The following is a 20,445-nucleotide window of genomic DNA, read 5'->3' on the forward strand; positions in this document are numbered from 1 at the left end:
GACACATTGGTGGTTAAGAAGCAGTGCGGCTTGGTTGGGTTGTGTATCGGAGGACGCATGTTGTAGCCATGAGACAAGATAGTAGCTACTAAAACAATTGGATACCACGAAATTGGGGAGAAAAAGGGGTAAATAAAAGGATCTGTCTGTACTTTGCTCCGTTCATTTTTTCCTCAATAGTCTCTAGTCTCCCGGTCTGTGACGCTGAAAAACATCCCCACAGCATGATGTCGCCACCACCATGCTTCACCGTAGGGATGGTGCCAAGTTTCCTCCAGACATGTCGCTTTGGCATTCAGGCCAAAGAGTTTAATCTTGGTTTCATCAGACCAGAGTATATTTCTTTCTCATGGTCTGATAGTCTTTAAGTGCCTTTTGGAAAACTCCAAGCACGCTGTCATGTGCCATTTACTGAGGAGTGGCTTCTGTCTGGCCACTCTACCATAAAGCCCTGATTGGTGAAGTGCTGCAGAGATGGTTGTCCTTCTGGAAGGTTATCCATCACCTCCCTGACCAAGGTTCTTCTCCCCCAATTGCTCAGCTCTAGGAAGAGTCTTGGTGGTTCCATACTTCTTCAATTTCAGAATGATGGAGGCCATTGTGTTCTTGGGGACCTTCAATGCTGCAGAAATGTTTTGGTTCCCTTTCCCGGGTCAGTGCGTCGACACAATCCTGTCTCAGAGCTCTACGGACAATTCCTTCGACCTCATAGCTTCGTTTTTGCTCTGACATGCACTGTGAACTGTAGGACCTTTGTATAGACAGGTGTGTGTGTTTCCAAATCATGTCCATTCAATTGAATTTACCACAGGTGGACTCCAATCAAGTTGTAGAAACATCTCAAGGATGATCAATGGAAACAGGATGCACCGGAGCTCAATTTCGACTCTAATAGCAAAGGGTCTGAATACATGTAAATAAGGTATTTCTGTTTTTATTTTTAATATATTTCCAAAATTGTCTAAACCTGTTTTTGCTTTGTAATTAAGGCTGTAAGGTAACAAAATGTGGAAAAAGTTAAGGGGTCTGAATACTTTCCTGTATGTGATAAAGTGAAAATCTGAGGCCTGCACCCGACCCTAACGCGCTAATATAAAAAATGCGCCGTAGGCTACAGTCCGAGATGGCTGTCAACTTGTCTATAATTAGATACTGTATATGGAGCTTCTCTTCTGTCATTATATGTTGCCCTAGAACACTAAATAAACCCTTGCTCACCAGAATAATGTCATAAATTGATAAAAGGAATGCTTCAATCTAGTTGACATTGGTAAAGTTTTGTTTGTCATCTCTGCTTCTTTCACACAGCAAAGACGTTTAGGAAATGGGGAGAAAATGCAAGAACAAAAATACTGGAGTTTTTCTGTGGAACATTTCCAAATGACATCAGTTTGACCATTTGTAAGAAAATAGAAAGCTGTGAAAACAACCCAACATGTTTCTGATAATATTTCAGTTTGGCATGAATGCATATTTGATGTGATTGAAATACTATCAGCTTTTATGATGCTGATAAGGTAACACCTCTACAGAACCTATCTAAGTGTGCATTAGCATTCTCTGAAGATGCTCTCAGATGCTGAAAGAAATCATATTTCGACACTCCTGATCCTGAGTCCAAATTTAGCCTACATCAAATAAAATGGTATTTGTCACACAAAGACAACAGGTGTAGACTTTATTGTGAAATACTTACTTACGAGCCCTTTCCCAGCAATGCAGAATTAAAAAGTAAGAAAAGATTAGCAAAAAAAAAAAAACGAACTAGTAACACAATAAAATAACAATAATAGCTTGTGTACATTAGTACTCTGTGCCGCCCAGAGTGGCTCACTTGTGGGTGTGCGAGCAGCATGTAGCAGCACGTTCGAGATTCAGCATAGCAAGTTTGTATGAAGGTCTGGTTAGTAAATAGTTTAATCCATTCTTTATTTCATGAATTTATTCACAGGTAAATAGTAATATGCTCTAAACCGCTTTGGTGACAAACAAACTTTGCTGTCCTGTTTCCAATCGTTCACATGGCTGGGAGAACCTATTCAAGTAAGTAAATACAGTAAAAAAAAAAAAGCTTTTTAAACAATGTATTATTAGCTAACTAGCTATAGTGCAGGCTAACTCAAATGAACTGCTAACGTAGCAGTTCGCTATCTAGCCAACTTTACATACTGTGTAGCTAAGTTAATTAAATATCACCAGATACCTAACTTAATTTTAGCTAGGTGTCTTGATGTATTTATCATTGTAAAAACAAACTCCAAATGCATTTGTAGGTAGCTAGGTAACAGCCATTGAGAACGGTGAAAGGACAGCAGCCCCAATTGTCAAAGTGAGAGAGTAGGCTATTCTGGATAGGGCGGGTACTTTTGTGTAGTTCCAGTCCCTAGAAGTGAGAACAGAGATATAGTAACATAATATTCAGTGCTGTCTAATTTGAGTAAAATGAAGTCTGTTTATTGCAATGTTTTATGCCCTCAGATACAGAGAGCTTTGAAAGCCTGTCTGCAGATGAAGAGGTCCCAATGAAGAGCAGTGGTTCTCAGTCCTGGTCCTGGGGACTCAGAGGGGTGTGCACATTTTAGTTTTTAGCTTAGCACTACAGAGCGGATTCAAATGATCAACTCATCATCAAGCTTCAAGTGGTATTTATGTGCAGTTGAAGTCGGAAGTTTGCATATACTTAGGTTGGAGTCATTAAAACTAGTTTTTCAACCACCACAAATTTCTTGTTAACAAACTATAGTTTTGGCAAGTCGGTTAGGACATTTACTTTGTGCATGACACAAGTAATCTTTCCAACAATTGTTTACAGACAGATAATTTCACTTGTAATTTACTGTATCACAATACCAGTGGGTCAGAAGTTTACATACGCTAAATTGACTGTGTATGTTTACATACACTAAGTTTACATACACTAAATTTCCATGCTGCCTTTAAACAGCTTGGAAAAATGGCTTTAGAAGCTTCTGATAGGCTAATTGACATCATTTGAGTCAATTTGAGGTGAAAAAAGAAAGAGACACGCTCTGTCTCCTAGAGATGAACGTACTTTGATGCAAAAAGTGCAAATCAATCCCAGAACAACAGCAAAGGACCTTGTGAAGATGCTGGAGGAAACAGGTACAAAAGTATCTATATCCACAGTAAAACGAGTCCTGTATCGACATAACCTGAAAGGCCGCTCAGCAAGCAAGAAGCCACTGCTCCAAAACCACCATTAAAAAAAGCTAGACTACGGTTTGCAACTGCACCTTGGGACAAAGATCGTACTTTTTGGAGAAATGTCCTCTGGTCTGATGAAACAAAAGTAGAACTGTTTAGCCATAATGGCCATAGTTATGTTTTCAGGAAAAAGGGGGAGGCTTGCAAGCCGAAGAACACCATCCCAACCATGAAGCACGGGGGTGGCAGCATCATGTTGTGGGAGTGCTTTGCTGCACACAAAATAGATGGCATCATGAGGCAGGAAAAGTATGTGGATATATTGAAGCAACATCTCAAGACATCAGTCAGGAAGTTAAAGCTTGGTCACAAATGGGTCTTCTAAATGGACAATGACCCCAAGCATACTTCCAAAGTTGTGGCAAAATGGCTTAAGGACAACAAAGTCAAGGTATTGGATTGGCCAACACAAAGCCCTGACCTCAATCCCATAGAAAATTTGTGGGCAGAACTGAAAAAGCGTGAATGAGCAAGGAGACCTACAAACCCGACTCCATTACACCTGCTCTGTCAGGAGACAAAATTCACCCAACTTATTATGGGAATCTTGTGGAAGGCTACCAAAAATGTTTGACCCAAGTTAAATAATTTAAAGGCAATGCTGCCAAATACTAATTGAGTGTATGTAAACTTCTGACCCACTGGGAATGTGACTGAAATAAATCTTTCTCTCTACTTTTATTCTGACATTTCACATTCTTAAAATAAAGTGGTGATCCTAACTGACCTAAGGCAGGGAATTTTTACTATGATTAAATGTCAGTAATTGTGAAAAGCTGAGTTTAAATGTATTTGGCTCAGGTGTATGTAAACTTCAGACTTCAACCGTATTATTATTTGTGATGCTATCCTTGATATGATCCTGCTATTGTTTGCTACACATGCCCATGTGTGTGCACATGCATCTGTCTATCCAATGTTATCATGGTTTGTTATAAGAGATATTATACTTTAGAAATCCACAATGACCTGGGGATGTCAAAGTCTAATATTGACTATCTTCCATATTCCTACAGATACCTTGCAACTGGTGATTCCTTCAAAACGATTTGGTTACCACGGCCATCTGAGATTGCCTACCTGTGTCCTGCAGAACTTCATGAGGATGTAGATGAGGACCAGGAGGGGATCTGCAGGATTTTTCAAGGATGGGCGCTAACAACGCAGCACAGGAGGCAATCCGTGTGCGGGAGATCTTCACCTCCTACTTCTTCGAAGAGGGTGCTGTTCCTTGGCAACACCAAAGACTAGACTATGCACAACCAAAGGCTCTTAAGAGCCATCCACATTGTAATAAGTGTATTCTTCCATTTACTTTGCTATGTCAACTGCATTTATTCAATTCACAGTTTAGGTAAGGGTAATGTCTGTACAAAAACAGAACAGGCTCCTTTAAGAGTCACCCATATTGAAATAGAAGAACAATTAGACACCCTATAACCCACAGCTACACATTCGTGTATCAATCTGATTGATGGATTGTGTTGTGCAGTAAGCTGGCTCAGGTGTGTAACTGTGGCTCCTTCCACCTTCAAAGAACAGGCAAAAGGGCCAACCATGGAGAATAGTAAGACATGGTCATTATTTCTATTTATGTAGAAAATAATGTAGAAAACAATATATTGTTTGTCATCGTGTGTCTGTATGTTTTCCAGTATAAAGTACTTTTCAGCCACTTAGTGTGGACAACGGGTGAGACGACACACAGATTCCTGTTGAACACTGTCTCTTCAACTACCTTATTTTCTCAATAACCGTCTCTCTCCTTCACTTCCTCCCTCTTCCCCCCTTCTGCCTAAATCCTCAAGGTTATAGTTCAGGAATCTGAACTGGCTACATAGAGGGCACAGTATGATCAGAGGTGAGAGGTCACTTGGTCGTGTCAACAGGAAGTATTATTAAATAGATGCTTTACACTGAAATGCAGCTAGAGATGTAGTAATCCCAGAGTTAATGATCCAAGGTCAGTTTTGCATTTCACCTCCTGATGATTATGATGACTGACAGTGTTAGAATAAAAAACCCACAAGGCTTAAGCATGCTATATCTGTCTCTCGTCTACAGGTATGTCTTGATGTGAGAGAGGATGCAAACCCCCAGTCCCATCATCGCCACCTCACCCGCTCGGGCCAACTGGGGAGACACCACGAGAGACACTATTATACAATTGTGATGAACTGAGAGAATATTACATTTAGTCGCACTGTAATTCATGAATCATATGCTGTCATCCCTGCTCCTCTTTTCCTTTCTGTCTACTACACTTTTTCTCACACCTCTCTCCTCATCTCCTCTTTATTCCTCTGTGTTTATCATGCACACCAGATGTGCATTGAACAACAGACTGAACTTCTATTTATAATATAAGATTACAATTATAATATTTATAATGCATGTATTATGTATTTATAACACTTGGATAACTTCTTTCAATAAAGCGTTTCACATTCTATCCTAGTTGAAATTAAGTCTCTCATTTGATTAAATACTACACCAATCCTGTGTCCTCAGATCAGTGCAGATGAAGGAAAGTAGATATTGAGATGAACCGGTTTTAGAGTATTTACATAATGCATAGGAAGTATAGTGTACTATTTTTAAATTCTGTTTCTGTGTATATCAGTTACAAATCAGCCTTTAACCAGTTAAATCATGTTTCTAGTCTATTGCATAGTTATAATGTGTAACCATTGCTGTCCCATGGGCATGATTGGTAAACACTGTTGAAGTGTATAATTTAGGGGTGCAACTTTCACTTTCTGAAATGGCATTTTTGTGCCTCCCCAGTATTATCATTGGAATATTATAAAAAACAAAGCAACGATGTGCTTTAGGACCATGCGGATGCCACCAAGCAGTTGAAGGCTATTTGGAGTGTTTATCCGACTGGATCAAAAAATATATATATATTATGCCACCCCACTTCTTGCGCTGCTGGTATGATTGTAATAGATACATACACAGCATCAAATACTGGAGTTTGATACTCCTGTTATTGGATATGACTGTAAAGGAACGTCTCACAGACGTTCATACCTGAACCGCACCTTTATTTGCAAAGGTAGAGTACATGATCAGTGAATACATTCAATGTACAGGCTACAATGTGGGAATCTCATGCTTGGTATTAACTACATGTAACTACATGCATCCTTGGCGCAATAAAGTTATATTATATTCTACTCAATCCATAGGCTTCGTTAAATCCATTCAGACTGTTTTGAACACTCTCCATTCCTTTGGAACTTAGTGTATAATGTTTACTGTTCATTATTTTATTGTTTAACTTTTGTTTATTAGCTATTTCACTTGCTTTGGCAATGTAAACATATGAGAGAGAGAGGCAGCACACTCAGTCACCTCTGAACAGTCTGAGCAGGACAGGACCTTGGAGTGTTCCTCACTCATAGCACTGTGTTGCTCCCTCTTCACTAACTAGGCATTGTTGTCTCTCCTCCCACTCAGAAGTTATTGCTACATATTGGAAAAACTTCCGAAAGATTTTAGGATTATATTTCCTGCTGGTAATATTCCCACTATAGCTCCACTTTCTCTGCAGGATGGTACAAATCACTACCTCTTAGTCTGCCAGAATAAACCAACAGAAAAACACACCTGCAATGTTCTTAAAGATGGCGATTAAAGTTTTGAATTTTATCTCAAAAACGCAGAAATAGCCATGCTAACATTTGGCCTCCTAAAAATCTCTCCAGTACTAGCTCTCCATCCTCCCCATTCACAGTTTCTCTCCTTCTTTCCTCTCCTCTTCTCCAGAACTTGTACCAGAACAGGTTTCTCGGACTTGGACGAGCAGCAATGGCATCCCCGTCACGTTCGTCCCAGAACCGCCGGCGCTGTAAGCACCCGATCCGCCACAGCTACAATCCCGAGCAGTTCCCTAACGTCAACTTCCAGAACGGCTTTCCTGAGGTCGTGGCGACTATGCACCGCTCGACCAGCGACACAGACCTGGTGACATCACACAGCCGTTCAACGCTCACCGTCAGCACCTCGCTCTATGCCATCGGTCAGACCCAGGACATCCTCATCTGCTGGGACATCAAGGAGGAGGTGGACGCTGGGGACTGGATTGGCATGTACCTCATCGGTGAGCACTGCCATAACAGTAATTTTCATAGAAGGGACCAAAGCAATACGTAATAGTAGATGATAGTGAGGCAGCTAGAGACAGTGAGATGAAGAGCAGCTTATTTCAAATCTTGTAAACTGTTATACATACTGCATGTGATCTTCTTTGGAGTTAGCTTTTGGGGAAGAGGAATAGGTGTGTAGGACAAGAACTAGAATGTGTTCATTCAAGTCTACAGTATTTGAAAGGGACTGTATGGACACTACATAGAGAGCAATGCGATGACTCAGGTCATGTTAGGTCAGGTCATGTCCAGTCTGCCTTCCCTTATCATTTGAGGTTATCTGAAGGTGGTGTTGTGGTGCTCAGACACAGTTAATGTTACGTATCCACAGGGAACTGACAATGCTTGTGTGATACTGTAATGGGACTTTGTATCTCACCTTCACCTCCCTCCCTTTCAACTCTCTCAGAAGAAGTTTCGTCTGAGAACTTTCTAGACTACAAGAGCCGCGGAGTGAATGGTTCGCACAAGGGCCAGATAGTGTGGAAAATTGAGGCCAACTCCTATTTTGTGGAGCGTAAGTGCATTTCTGGAAATACATCCAAAACCAGCTACATTACAGTACACTACATCCCCCACACACTGAGAGAGCTGTTTTATAACGGATGTAGCATATACCACTAAATCTTTACATACAGTGGGGCAAAAAAGTATTTAGTCAGCCACCAATTGTGCAAGTTCTCCCACTTAAAAAGATGAGAGAGGCCTGTAATTTTCATCATAGGTACACTTCAACTATGACAGACAAAATTAGAAAAAAATCCAGAAAATCACATTGTAGGATTTTTAATGAATTTATTTGCAAACTATGGTGGAAAATAAGTATTTGGTCAATAACAAAAGTTTATCTCAATATTTTGTTATATACCTTTTGTTGGCAATGACAGAGGTCAAACGTTTTCTGTAAGTCTTCACAAGGTTTTCACACACTGTTGCTGGTATTTTGGCCCAATCCTCCATGCAGATCTCCTCTAGAGCATTGATGTTTTGGGGCTGTTGCTGGGCAACATGGACTTTCAACTCCCTCCAAAGATTTTCTATGGGGTTGAGATCTGGAGACTGGCTAGGCCATTCCAGGACCTTGAAATGCTTCTTACGAAGCCACTCCTTCGTTGCCCGGGCGGTGTGTTTGGGATCATTGTCATGCTGAAAGACCCAGCCACGTTTCATCTTCAATGCCCTTGCTGATGGAAAGAGGTTTTCACTCAAAATCTCACGATACATGGCCCCATTCATTCTTTCCTTTACACGGATCAGTCGTCCTGGTCCCTTTTCAGAAAAACAGCCCCAAAGCATGTTTCCACCCCCATGCTTCACAGTAGGTATGGTGTTCTTTGGATGCAACTCTGCATTCTTTGTCCTCCAAACACGAAGAGCTGAGTTTTTACAAAAAAGTTATATTTTGGTTTGATCTGACCATATGACATTCTCCCAATCTTCTTCTGGATCCTCCAAATGCTCTCTAGCAAACTTCAGACGGGCCTGGACATGTACTGGCTTAAGCAGGGGGACACGTCTGGCACTGCAGGATTTGAGTCCCTTGCAGCGTAGTGTGTTACTGATGGTAGGCTTTGTTACTTTGGTCCCAGCTCTCTGCAAGTCATTCACTAGGTCCCCCCGTGTGGTTCTGGGATTTTTGCTCACCGTTCTTGTGATCATTTTAACCCCACGGGGTGAGATCTTGCGTGGAGCCCCAGATCGAGGGAGATTATCAGTGGTCTTGTATGTCTTCCATTTCCTAATAATTTTGTTTCTGGTGTCCTTTGACAGCTCTTTGGTCTTGGCCATAGTGGAGTTTGGAGTGTGACTGTTTGAGGTTGTGGACAGGTGTCTTTTATACTGATAACAAGTTCAAACAGGTGCCATTAATACAGGTAACGAGTGGAGGACAGAGGAGCCTCTTAAAGAAGAAGTTACAAGTCTGTGAGAGCCAGAAATCTTGCTTGTTTGTAGGTGACCAAATACTTATTTTCCACCATAATTTGCAAATAAATTTATTAAAAATCCTACAATGTGATTTTCTGGATGTTTTTCCCCTTATTTTGTCTGTCATAGTTGAAGTGTACCTAAGATGAAAATTACAGGCCTCTCTCATCTTTTTAAGTGGGAGAACTTGCACAATTGGTGGCTGACTAAGTACTTTTTTGCCCCACTGTAACACTGAAACTATCTCATAACCATTTTGTTTCTCATTACCATTGTGACCATTTTGTATCTTCAGAATTCCATAAGTTTCAGGATTTCCCTTTAGAATCACAAATCCTTCTTACTCTGTACAGATTAAAGCAAGTCTATTTGGAAGAGATTCCATAAATAAAATAATTGACATAATTTATACAGCCAAATGATCCCATTAGTTCCTCTAGACTAGAGAACCGACACTGACTGTATAGTACAGTAGGCCCCGGTGTGGACAGCTCTGCTTAGACACAAAGTGCAGCTATGAGTAACTACCATAGTGCTATCCTCCCCTCATCTGGTTCTGCTAAAGTAATACGTTGTCATCTGTGGGTGATTTTGTTATTTAGCTAACACTGCTTCTGTTTATTTACCTAAAGTAAGACTCATCCCTCAAAGAGCTCCTCCCACCTCATCAGTAGGGACAGCTCATTCGCAAGAATCAGATATCTATCAATCAATCAATCACATTTATTTATAAAGCCCTTTTTACATCAGCCGATATAAAATAAACCCAGCCTTAAACCCCAAACAGCAAGCAATGCAGATGTAGAAGTACGGTGGCTAAGAAAAACTCCCTAGAAAGGCCAGAACCTATGAAGAAACCTAGAGAGGAACCAGGCTCTGAGGGGTGGCCAGTCCTCTTCTGGCTGTGCCGGGTGGAGATTATAACAGAACATGGCCAAGATGTTAAAACGTTCATAGATGACCAGCGGGGTCAGATAAAAATAATCACAGTGGTTGTAGAGGGTGCAACAGGACAGCACCTCAGCAGTAAATGTCAGTTGGCTTTTCATAGCCGATCATTCAGAGTTAGAGACAGCAGGTGCGGTAGAGAGAGTCCAAAACAGCAGTTCCGGGACAAGGTAGCACGTCCAGTGAACAGGTCAGAACAGTTGAAACTGGAGGAGCAGCATGACCAGGTGGACTGGGGACAGCAAGGAGTCATCATGCCAGGTAGTCCTGAGGCATGGTCCTAGGGCTCAGGTCCTCCGAGAGAAAAAGAAAGAGAGAGAATTAGAGAGAGCATACTTAAATTCACACAGGACTAAACATGAGAAATGCTCCAGATATAAAAGACTCACCCTTGCCCCCGACACATAAACTACTGTAGCATAAATACCCAAACAGGGCCAAACAGACAGGATATAACATCACCCACTTTGCCAAGGCAAAGCCCCCACACCACCAACCTATTTTTTTACCTTTATTTAACTAGGCAAGTCAGTTAAGAACAAATTCTTATTTTCAATGACATTCTAGGAACAGTGGGTTAACTACCTGTTCAGGGGCAGAACGACAGATTGGTACCTTGTCAGCTCAGGGGTTTGAACTTGCAACCTTTCGGTTACTAGTCCAACGCTCTAACCACTAGGCTAACCTACTACCCTGAGACAAGGCCGAGTATAGCCCACGAAACGAACCTGAGGGGTTGTGCCAACCCAGACAGGAAGATCACGTCAGTGACTCAACACACTCAAGTGACGCACCCCTCCTAGGGACGGCATGGAAGAGCACCAGTATGCCAGGGACTCAGCCCCCGTAATAGGGTTAGAGGCAGAGAATCCCAGTGGAGAGAAGGGAACCGGCCAGGCAGAGACAGCAATCAATCTTTTGGCCAATACCATTCGCTCGTGCCTGTGTGCCACCCTGTAGGCTCAATGGTGTTGATTCTCAAGCATCTCCATTTAGCTACCACAGTAGATTAGCAGCTTGGAAAGCAGCCACTGAGATTCTTATCTCTGTGTAATTAAATTGATAGTATTATCCCTCTGTGTAATTAAATAGATAGTATTATCTCTCTGTGTAATTAAAGGGATAGTATTATCTCTCTGTGTCAGGCTCCGCTGCTAATAACCATGTAGCTGAGGACCGTCTGCTCTCTCTCCCCCAGTTTATTGGCATGCTGCTCACAACAGCTTTCTTAGGTCACGCTGGTGTGTCTCTGGCCTGTTTTTGAGAGCTTTCCAACTGTGAAACCTGATTAAGGTGCCAATAAACAGAGAAATAGTGTATAATGCAAACAGTAGGTCATTCTAAAAAGATAGGACAATCTCTCTTAAATGAACTTCTGTCCTCTCTTCTGTCATCTGTCTCTTCTTTCCTCTCAGTGGAGACCAAGATCTGTTTTAAATACTACCATGGTGTGAGCGGGGCCCTGCGAGCCACCACCCCCAGTTTGACTGTGAAGAACCCCTCAGTTCCGGTGAGCGTGTAAGACTACTTAGTCCCAGCCTGGTATTAGTGCTACTGTACATGGGCGCTATATGTTCATATGGGCTTCTCAAGGGGTACTGAAGGGAAGAGATGATGAATTACTACAACGGATCTACTGTATGTCTTTCCATCTAAACGATATATTTTTCCATTGTCTGGGTTGAAGCTTATCACTAGAGCCTAGAGTGGTAAGAAAAGTAAGAACAAAAATCCTGACTGTTCCAGAAAGGGGTTAGCATGTCATCTGTTGTCCAGTGTTACCTGCATTACTAGGGGTTATCAGACGTGATTTAAAGGGCAGATATAATGGGTTTAGCAATCCATTAGATTGGTTACCCTTCTTTTCTCATTGACTGGAAAAGAAAATCCTGAAATTGAAAGTGGTGCTAAGTGTAAATTATTGTATGCTTATTGGCTGGTTGACATTGCCTGTCTTGAGAGAGATCACACACAGACAGACAGCAGTCTGAGAGATAGACAGACAGATACGCCACAGCCAGAGGTGAACAGAGAGGGGAATCAGATAATGTCCTTGTGTTGTCCCTGTGGAGTACACTGTAGTAGAGGTCCCCTGTGGGCACTCCAGCTGTCTGCTGGAGGCCCACTGCAGCCAGGGAGTGAAATGCATTAGCCCAGGCCTATGCAGGCCCTGCCCCCACAGCCTACATACCCCCACACTGCTGTAATGACTACTCACTTGTCCTCCTAGAGATCACACCCAGAGGAACAATCTCAGAAACACATCAATGCCACAGCCTGTCAAAATGCCATTGTATTGTTACTGCTGTGATGGTGTGTGTGCGTGCGTTTGCATATGACCCTTATCCTCCACCCCCATCTCTCAGTGGCCCTCCATCTCTCAGTGGCCCTCCATCATCTCTCAGTGGCCCTCCATCACCTCTCAGTGGCCCTCCATCATCTCTCAGTGGCTATTTTCCACAAATCCACCTGCCTGCTATAAAGATCCTTGGGCAGGCTTACACCTGTGGAGGAGGAACAGGGAGGAGAGGTGCTGTAAAGGCGGGCGCTGATGTGACTTTTTCTTACTCTCTCTCTCTCTCTCTCTCTCTCTCTCTCTCTCTCTCGCTCTCTATCTCTCTCTAACCCTCTCTTTCTTTCGCTCTCTATCTCTCTCTAACCCTCTCTTTCTTTCGCTCTCTCTTTCTCACCCTCTCTCTGTGTAGGTGTTTAAGCCCGTCACAAATGAAGAAGTCCCCCAGAGCACAGGCAGCAGAAGACTCATTAGCTTCTCCCTCTCAGGTGAGCATGCCCCCCCCCCCCCCCCCCCCCCCTACCACCACGTTACCTTGGCAACGCATCTCTACAGGGCTGGGCCAGCACATGTGCCAGCATTACTGTGGCAAAGGGCAACACACAGCTTGTGTCTCCATAGCAACTCATCCCAGGATTCAGATACAGTACTATCATCCATCTGGAGTACATCATGTGCATTACAGGAAGGAATGTTCTGTGCCAACTGGCATGATACAGAATGCTAGCAGTTAGAGAAATATCGACAAACCCACACTTACATGACGGTGATGAAAAGGATTCCTTTCTCCTAACACTTCCATACTTAAATGCCGCTGTTTCATTCCCAAACGCTGCATGAAGAAATACATCACATCTGTAGAAATGTCACAAAAACATCCTAACATCCTGACTCATCATAGGAAAAGCACAGTGAGTCTATTGTGCTAAGTGTTTCCGACAGTCTTGAGTTGAGTTGGATTCCTAACTGAGGGATGCAGCAGCAGCAGCAGCAGCAGTAGAGGCATGATCCAGTTCCACCTGATTCACAGTGAGGTAGTGCAGATGAAAGGTGGGTGTGACAGCTTGCTCAGTCGTGTATCCAAACGATTCTCTCCCCCCACAGCTGCATGGGAGATGTCAGGGGGAGGCAGATGGGATTTCAGACAGCAGCTCTTCCCCTTTCGTCTTCAGCTTTGATCAACACAGGCTTACAAATACTGAACAAACATACTGACTGTAGTAGTCCCTGTCTGGTCCCAGATCACTGGGAGGCTATGCTACTGTATGACATGTCTGTCACAAATATTACAGAGCAGAGTTGGAGAGAAGTTCAAGTTAAATGCAACGCTACGCAAAATAATAATTCTGTCTAGACCTATTTTTCAGGGAGAGTTATTCTGTCTCTGCTCTGCTATAGTAGAACATACTACTACTATTGTAGAAGTACAGCATACTGTGGCAACACAGGATATTGAACCAAATTGATTTGCAGAGCTAAAAGGAACATTCTCTTTCTCAAGGACATTCCTGCTGACTGCACTCTGCTCTTCTTTGTCAGAAGTATGGGATTTTCTTAAGCCGTTAAAGGTGTAATTTTAAAGCCGTTTATCCTCATCGTCTCCTCCTCTATACTCTTATCGTCTCTGGTAGATTTCCACGCCACGGGGCTGAAGAAAGGGATGTTCTTCAACCCTGACCCCTACCTGAAGATCGCCATCCATCCCGGCAGGAACAGCATCTTTCCAGCGCTGCCACACCACGGCCAGGAGAAACGCTCCAGCATCGTCTGTAACACCATCAACCCCCGCTGGCAGAGAGAGGTGAGAGGAGGGCCCTGACAAGGCTTTATATTCTATGTGTTCCAAGACAATTGTTGCTATCTGGCTCAAAGGACTATGAAAAAGCAAGCAACCTTGAGTATGCTCTCTGTAACAGGGCAATAAAGTCAGGCAGAGTGACAGTCTTAAGGTGCTTTATACAATATGTTATACAGGTACTGTTGACCTGGAACCATATGGAAACACTAACTGGGATGTACAGAATTTACACAGGTGTAACCAAAGTTGTTTTTCTTGTTTTTGCTCAAAAGAACAAGTGCTGAAAATGGGTTACAACAGTTGTGGTTTGGTTGTGATGAGTTGATAGCACTATCCCTGCAACATTCAGGAAGTATTTAGACCCTAGTATATTTTATTTTTTCCTCATCAATCTACACACAGTACCCAATAATGACAAAGCAAAAACAGGTTTTTAGACTTGTTTTTTGCTGTAAATATCACATTCACATTTAAGTATTCAGACCCTTTACTCAATACTTTGTTGAAGCACCTTTGGCAGGGATTACAGCCTCCAGTCTTCTTGGGTATGATGCTACAAGCTTGGCACACCTGTATTTGGGGAGTTTCTCCCATTCTTCTCTGCAGATCCTCTCAAGCTCTGTCAGGTTGGATGTGGAGCGTTGCTGCACAGCCATTTTCAGGTCTCTCCAGAGATGCTCAAGTCCGGGCTTTGGCTGAGCAACTCAAGGACATTCAGAGACATGTCCCGCAGCCACTCCTGCGTTGTCTTGGCTGTGTGTGCTTAGGGCCCCAGTCCGAGGTCCTGAGCACTCTGGAGCAGGTTTTCATCAAGGATCTCTCTGTACTTTGCTCCGTTCATCTTTGCTGACGAGACTCCTAGTCACTGCAGCTGAAAATGGTGGTGCCAGGTTTCCTCCAGAGAGTTCAATCTTGATTTCATCAGACCAGAGAATCTTGTTTCTCATGGTCTGATTCCAAGAACACAGGATAAGATGTTACTATCCTTTGTGCAAGCACTTCCAAGAGTTAATGAACAGTGAGCCTGGTGAAATTTGGGGAGCGCATCGTCAGTAGTGTACCTTTGGTTCCTAGGGTGTTTCGGCCTTTCACACTATACACGCTCCCCAAAGGCGGCCAGCGACAGGGTGATCAATCCTACGCTTGCGTCCCATTCCCAATTAGTCATAGGAGTTGCCTTGTTGATGATAGCCAACATCCCATGGGACTATGCATGGCAGGGGCATCCTCCTCCCTGAGTCAAGCATTGTTGACCGCATACCTCCTGGCCCTCTCACTTCGGGGCCCAGCTGGGGTCTTTCCTAGAGAGTATCTGAGAGTATTTAGGTGCCTTTTGACAAACTTCAAGTGGGCTATCATGTGCCTTTTACTGAGGAGTGTCTTACATCTGGCCACTCTACCATAAAGGCCTGATTGGTGGAGTGCTGCAGAGATGGTTGTCCTTCTGGAAGGTTTACCCATCTCCACAGAGGAACTCTAGAGCTCTGTCAGAGGGACCATCGGGTTCTTGATCACCTACCTGACCAAGGTCCTTTCCCCCTGATTGTGTGGTCGGGCGGCCAGCTCTAGGAAGAGTCTTGGTGGTTCCAAACTTCTTCCATTTAAGAATGATGTAGGCCACTATGTTCTTGGGGACCTTCAATGCTGCAGACATTTTTTCATACCCTTTCCCAGATCTGTACCTCGACACAATCCTTTCTCGGTGCTCTACGGACAATTCCTTCGACCTCATTGCTTTGTTTTTGCTCTGACATTCACTGTTAAATGTGGGATCTTATATAGACGTGTGTGCCTTTCCAAATGAATGTCCAATCAATTGAATTTCCCACAGGTAGACTCCAATCAAGTTGTAGAAATATCTCAAAGATGATCAATGGAAACAGGATGTACCTGAGCTCAAATTCAATTCTCATAGCAAAGGGTCTGAATACATTAGCAAAAATGTCTAAAAACCTGTTTTCGCTTTGTAATTATGGGGTATTGTTTGTAGATTGCTGAGGAAATGTTTTACTTAATCCATTTTAGAAAATGTCAAGGGATGTGAATACTTTCCGAAGGCACTGTATACTTTTTTTTTTCTAAATACAATGAGTGCACAAAACATTAGGAACACCCACTCTTTCCATGATGTAGACTGACCAGGTGAATCCAGGGCTGTGTTCGAATACCCATACCGTATACTACATACTTAATGAGTATATACTACATACTATTAGTTCATTTTAGTATACTGTAAGTGAACGGTATTGTTTCAGTTGAGCGTACCAGAGCTTCGCCTGTCTACTGGAAGTTGATGCTGTTGCTATGCAACCTCGTGCTAGCTTGTTAGCATATCAAATGACTAGCTAAATATTTTATGATTTTCGGTGTGTTTGTAAATTCAATCTGGTGCGGCAGAGTGCACTCTGGGTGTTTGTAAATGCAGAACATTGTCAGATTGTCCCCTCGTAAATTTAGAGCGTTTCGCTCTCGGAGCGTTCATTTGTAGTCAAGCGGCCAAGTTAACTGGCTAACGTTGATTATATAATTCCAGAAACAAATGAGAAAACACCTCACTCTAACCATTTTACTTGCCCTAGCAGAGCTGGTTAGGCTGTTTTCATGTTATCCAGAGCGTTGGTGACTGTAACTGTGCTGCTGGCAAAAATGTAATTGCTTTTTTTTTTGCCGAAGTTTACAGACACCGGCCATATTCAATGCGTGTTAAGCGTTTGTAAATTTATCAGTTATTCTGCGGGAGAGTCCTCTGAAATCTGAGTAGATAGCCAGAATTAACCATGTCCATTTAAACGCAAAATGACTATACCACTTAGCTAAGAATTGTGTGAATAATCAAGTCAATAAATGTTGGGTAGTTAGTTAGATAGCATATAGTTAATATACTGCCTGGCAAGTTCGATGTATTAGTAGCCAATTAATGTTAGGTAACTAGCTAACATACCGGTAGATGCTGCTGTAATGCTATGCGGTTCATAAGGATAGCATAGCTAACAAATTGTCAACCAACATAACATGCAATGTAACTTATTTGAAAGCCATTACTTTATTACATTGCTCAACATTTTCTTAACATTTGACATAATTAGTTAAAGCAATGAGTTTGTATCCGCTCTTGTAGGACTTCTTTGCTTCGGCTGCATATTTTCCGCCATTTTCTACAAATCTGAAAATGTTGTGAAGCTATGCCCATTTTCTGAAGAATTGCATTATGGTCCCTAAATGCACTGAAATAGTGTCCACTGCTTGTATACTTCGTATTTTGGCGAATTTAGTTCGACATCCGTGAACTTTTGGCATACTAACTATATCCATGCTATGACCAATAACTATATACTCAATTCACTATATACTCAATTCACTATATACTCAATTCACTAAATACTCAATTCAAGTCACATATAGTACGGTTAGTGCGGTTAGTATGAGTATTTGAACACAGCTCAGGTGAAAGCTAGTATCTCTTGTTGGCTTGTCTAGTTAAATAAAGGTTAAATATAATAAATAAAAATGTAAATTATTGATGTCACCTGTTAAATCCACTTCAATGTGTAGATGAAGGGGAGGAGACAGTTTAAAGTACGATTTTTAAGCCTTGAGACAATTGAGACATGAACTGTGTATGATTGCCATTCAGAGGGTGAATGGGCAAGAGAAAAGATGTAAGTGCCATTGAACAGGGTATGTTAGTAGGTGCCAGGCGCACTGGTTTGAGTATGTCAAGAACTGCAACGCTGCTGGGTTTTTCACTCTCAACAGTTTCCTGTGTGTATCAAGAATAGTCCACCACCCAAAGGACATCCAGCCAACTTGACACAACTGTGGAAGCATTAGAGTCAACATGGGCAGGAAGCATTGGAGTCAACATGGGCGGGAATCGTTGGAGTTAACATGGGCCAGCATCCCTGTGGAACGCGTTCACACCTTGTAGAGTCCATGCCTGACGAATTGAGGCTGTTCTGATGGCAAAAAGGGGTGGAACGTAATATTAGAAAGGTGTTCCTAATATTTTGTATATTCAGTGAGTGTGTATGAATGTGACAGTGTTGTTTGGTGAGCGATATTAACTTGAGGAACAATGTGTATTGCAAGGGATGCTGAGATCTCATTAAACCCATCCGCTGTGTTCCTCCTCCTCCTCATCATGGGGGGATTTACATTTACACTGCTAATGAGGAGAGTGCTTTGGAGGACATACAGTCGGAAAATTGGTCAAACAGGCAGGCATGCAGGCAGGCAGAGATAGACAGAGAGGGAGCGAGAGAGAGAGAGAGTAGAGGAAGGTAGAGGGGGTAGGAGGATAAGTGGGAAAGAGGAGGAATTTTATTTTACATGTCTCTTAGAGAGAGGGAAGGGAAAAGACATTTGAGGGACTGGCAGGCAGTAGGCTTATTAACATTTGACTTGTTTAGTGAGGGATATTCCCCTCCCTCGCTGTATCTCCTCCTCCTGAACACAGCAGTACTCCCTCCCTCCCTGGCTGTATCTCCTCCTCCTGAACACAGCAGTACTCCCTCCCTCCCTGGCTGTATCTCCTCCTCCTGAACACAGCAGTACTCCCTCCCTCCCTGGCTGTATCTCCTCCTCCCGAACACAGCAGTACTCCCTCCCTCCCTGGCTGTATCTCCTCCTCCTGAACACAGCAGTACTCCCTCCCTCCCTGGCTGTATCTCCTCCTCCCGAACACAGCAGTACTCCCTCCCTCCCTGCCTGTATCTCCTCCTCCTGAACACAGCAGTATTCCCTCCCTCCCTCCTTCCCTCCTTCCCTGCCTCTTTATATTCTTCATCATTACCCTTCTTCCACTTCCTTTACTCAGCAGACAGGGTCTCCTTCTGATTCAGGGGCTTTGGTTTCGAAAGCTATTTCAAGGACAAGAACAGTCAAAATGCATTATAATTTATAATGTATGAATTATACATTTACACCGTGACTCAGAGTTTCCTCATGTGATAATCCTCTTTTATTACCATGCTGGTAAAAATCACCTCTCTCTCCCTATAATAGGCTATTACTGGGTTACCGGTACTCATTTAGCTAATGGTTCAATTAAGTGGTGTCGCCCTGAAAGGGCAGGAAATGTGTCACGGACCCAGCTCTGCTTTGGTACAGTATCAACACCCCTTCAGTATATTGAGGGGAAGGATATAGCAGCGCCACTCTGTATTCTTGGAAATGATCAGTATGGATAAGGGGAGGTATGACACCTGCGGTGATGGTTTCTGGAGGCTTCATGCTGGATCTGACTGTATAATGAAGAGTTTAGCTAATAGAGTAGGTCCCTCCCTTTTCGTGTCTCCCACTTGTACCTCAAAATTATCCAGGGCTTCTGTGAGGAAGGCTGAAGGCAGCGGAAAAGTGCACCCTACTCCCTCACCCTCCCCTGTTTGATATTCAGATCAGCCGCAGCCTTCCTTCGCTCCCTCAAGACTCCCTGACAGAGAGAGTCATGGGAGTACAGGTAAGGGCACACATCAGTACAGGCCAGGGTTATATATAAACCACAGCACCCCACCACCACCAGCTTTCTGCCTCTCAGGCACACATGTGCATCCCAAATGGCACCCTATTTCCTAGTGCACTACTTTTGACCAGCGCCCATCTACTATATAAGGAATAGGGTGCCATTTGGAATGCAAACAGCCTCACACCATCGTCATGTTCTATTCTCAGCAGCTGAAACACTTTTCAATAATAGATCTCCCCCTCTGTCTCCCAAATAGCACCCTATTCCCTTTATAGTGCACTTATTTTTACCACGGCCTACTCTGGTCAAAAGTAGTGCACTATGTAGGGACTAGGGTACTATTTGGGATGTAGCCACTCCATCTTCCTATAGGGCTCCAGAATCACATCACATGACTGTCTGCTGCAATCACAAATTAATATTTATTTCTCATACCATTCTTCGTGCTTGCATAAACATAATGCTGAAGCTGAGTTTTATTTCTGGATGTTGTTCATGGGGCAGCAGCACGAGGCAACCTTCGTTTCCAAAGATTAACGATGGGTACCGGCTGTGGTGCTTCGATTAATTGATCCATTATTAAGGCCTCTTTATAACATGTGCTGTGTTCCATCCAGACACATACAGTGCCTTCGGG

At 43.0% G+C, this 20,445-nt stretch overlaps 1 protein-coding gene and 1 long non-coding RNA gene across 2 annotated transcripts in view; both read left to right on the forward strand.

Moving 5' to 3' along the window:
• LOC139386702 (E3 ubiquitin-protein ligase HECW1-like) overlaps positions 1-20,445 on the forward strand; it is a 62,331-nt gene that overhangs the window by 4,278 nt on the left and 37,608 nt on the right. Inside the window, exons 2-6 of the mRNA XM_071132526.1 lie at positions 7,000-7,333; positions 7,789-7,896; positions 11,669-11,763; positions 12,959-13,034; positions 14,178-14,347. Coding sequence (XP_070988627.1) covers positions 7,000-7,333; positions 7,789-7,896; positions 11,669-11,763; positions 12,959-13,034; positions 14,178-14,347 — 783 coding nt within the window. The remainder of the gene's footprint in view (positions 1-6,999; positions 7,334-7,788; positions 7,897-11,668; positions 11,764-12,958; positions 13,035-14,177; positions 14,348-20,445) is intronic.
• LOC139387406 (uncharacterized) lies at positions 1,969-4,477 on the forward strand. The gene is made up of 3 exons (XR_011629157.1): positions 1,969-2,043; positions 2,479-2,567; positions 4,242-4,477. It is a non-coding gene; the product is annotated as an uncharacterized lncRNA (long non-coding RNA).

This window comes from Oncorhynchus clarkii, chromosome 28 (assembly GCF_045791955.1).
Source record: "Oncorhynchus clarkii lewisi isolate Uvic-CL-2024 chromosome 28, UVic_Ocla_1.0, whole genome shotgun sequence".
Lineage (NCBI taxonomy): Eukaryota > Metazoa > Chordata > Actinopteri > Salmoniformes > Salmonidae > Oncorhynchus > Oncorhynchus clarkii.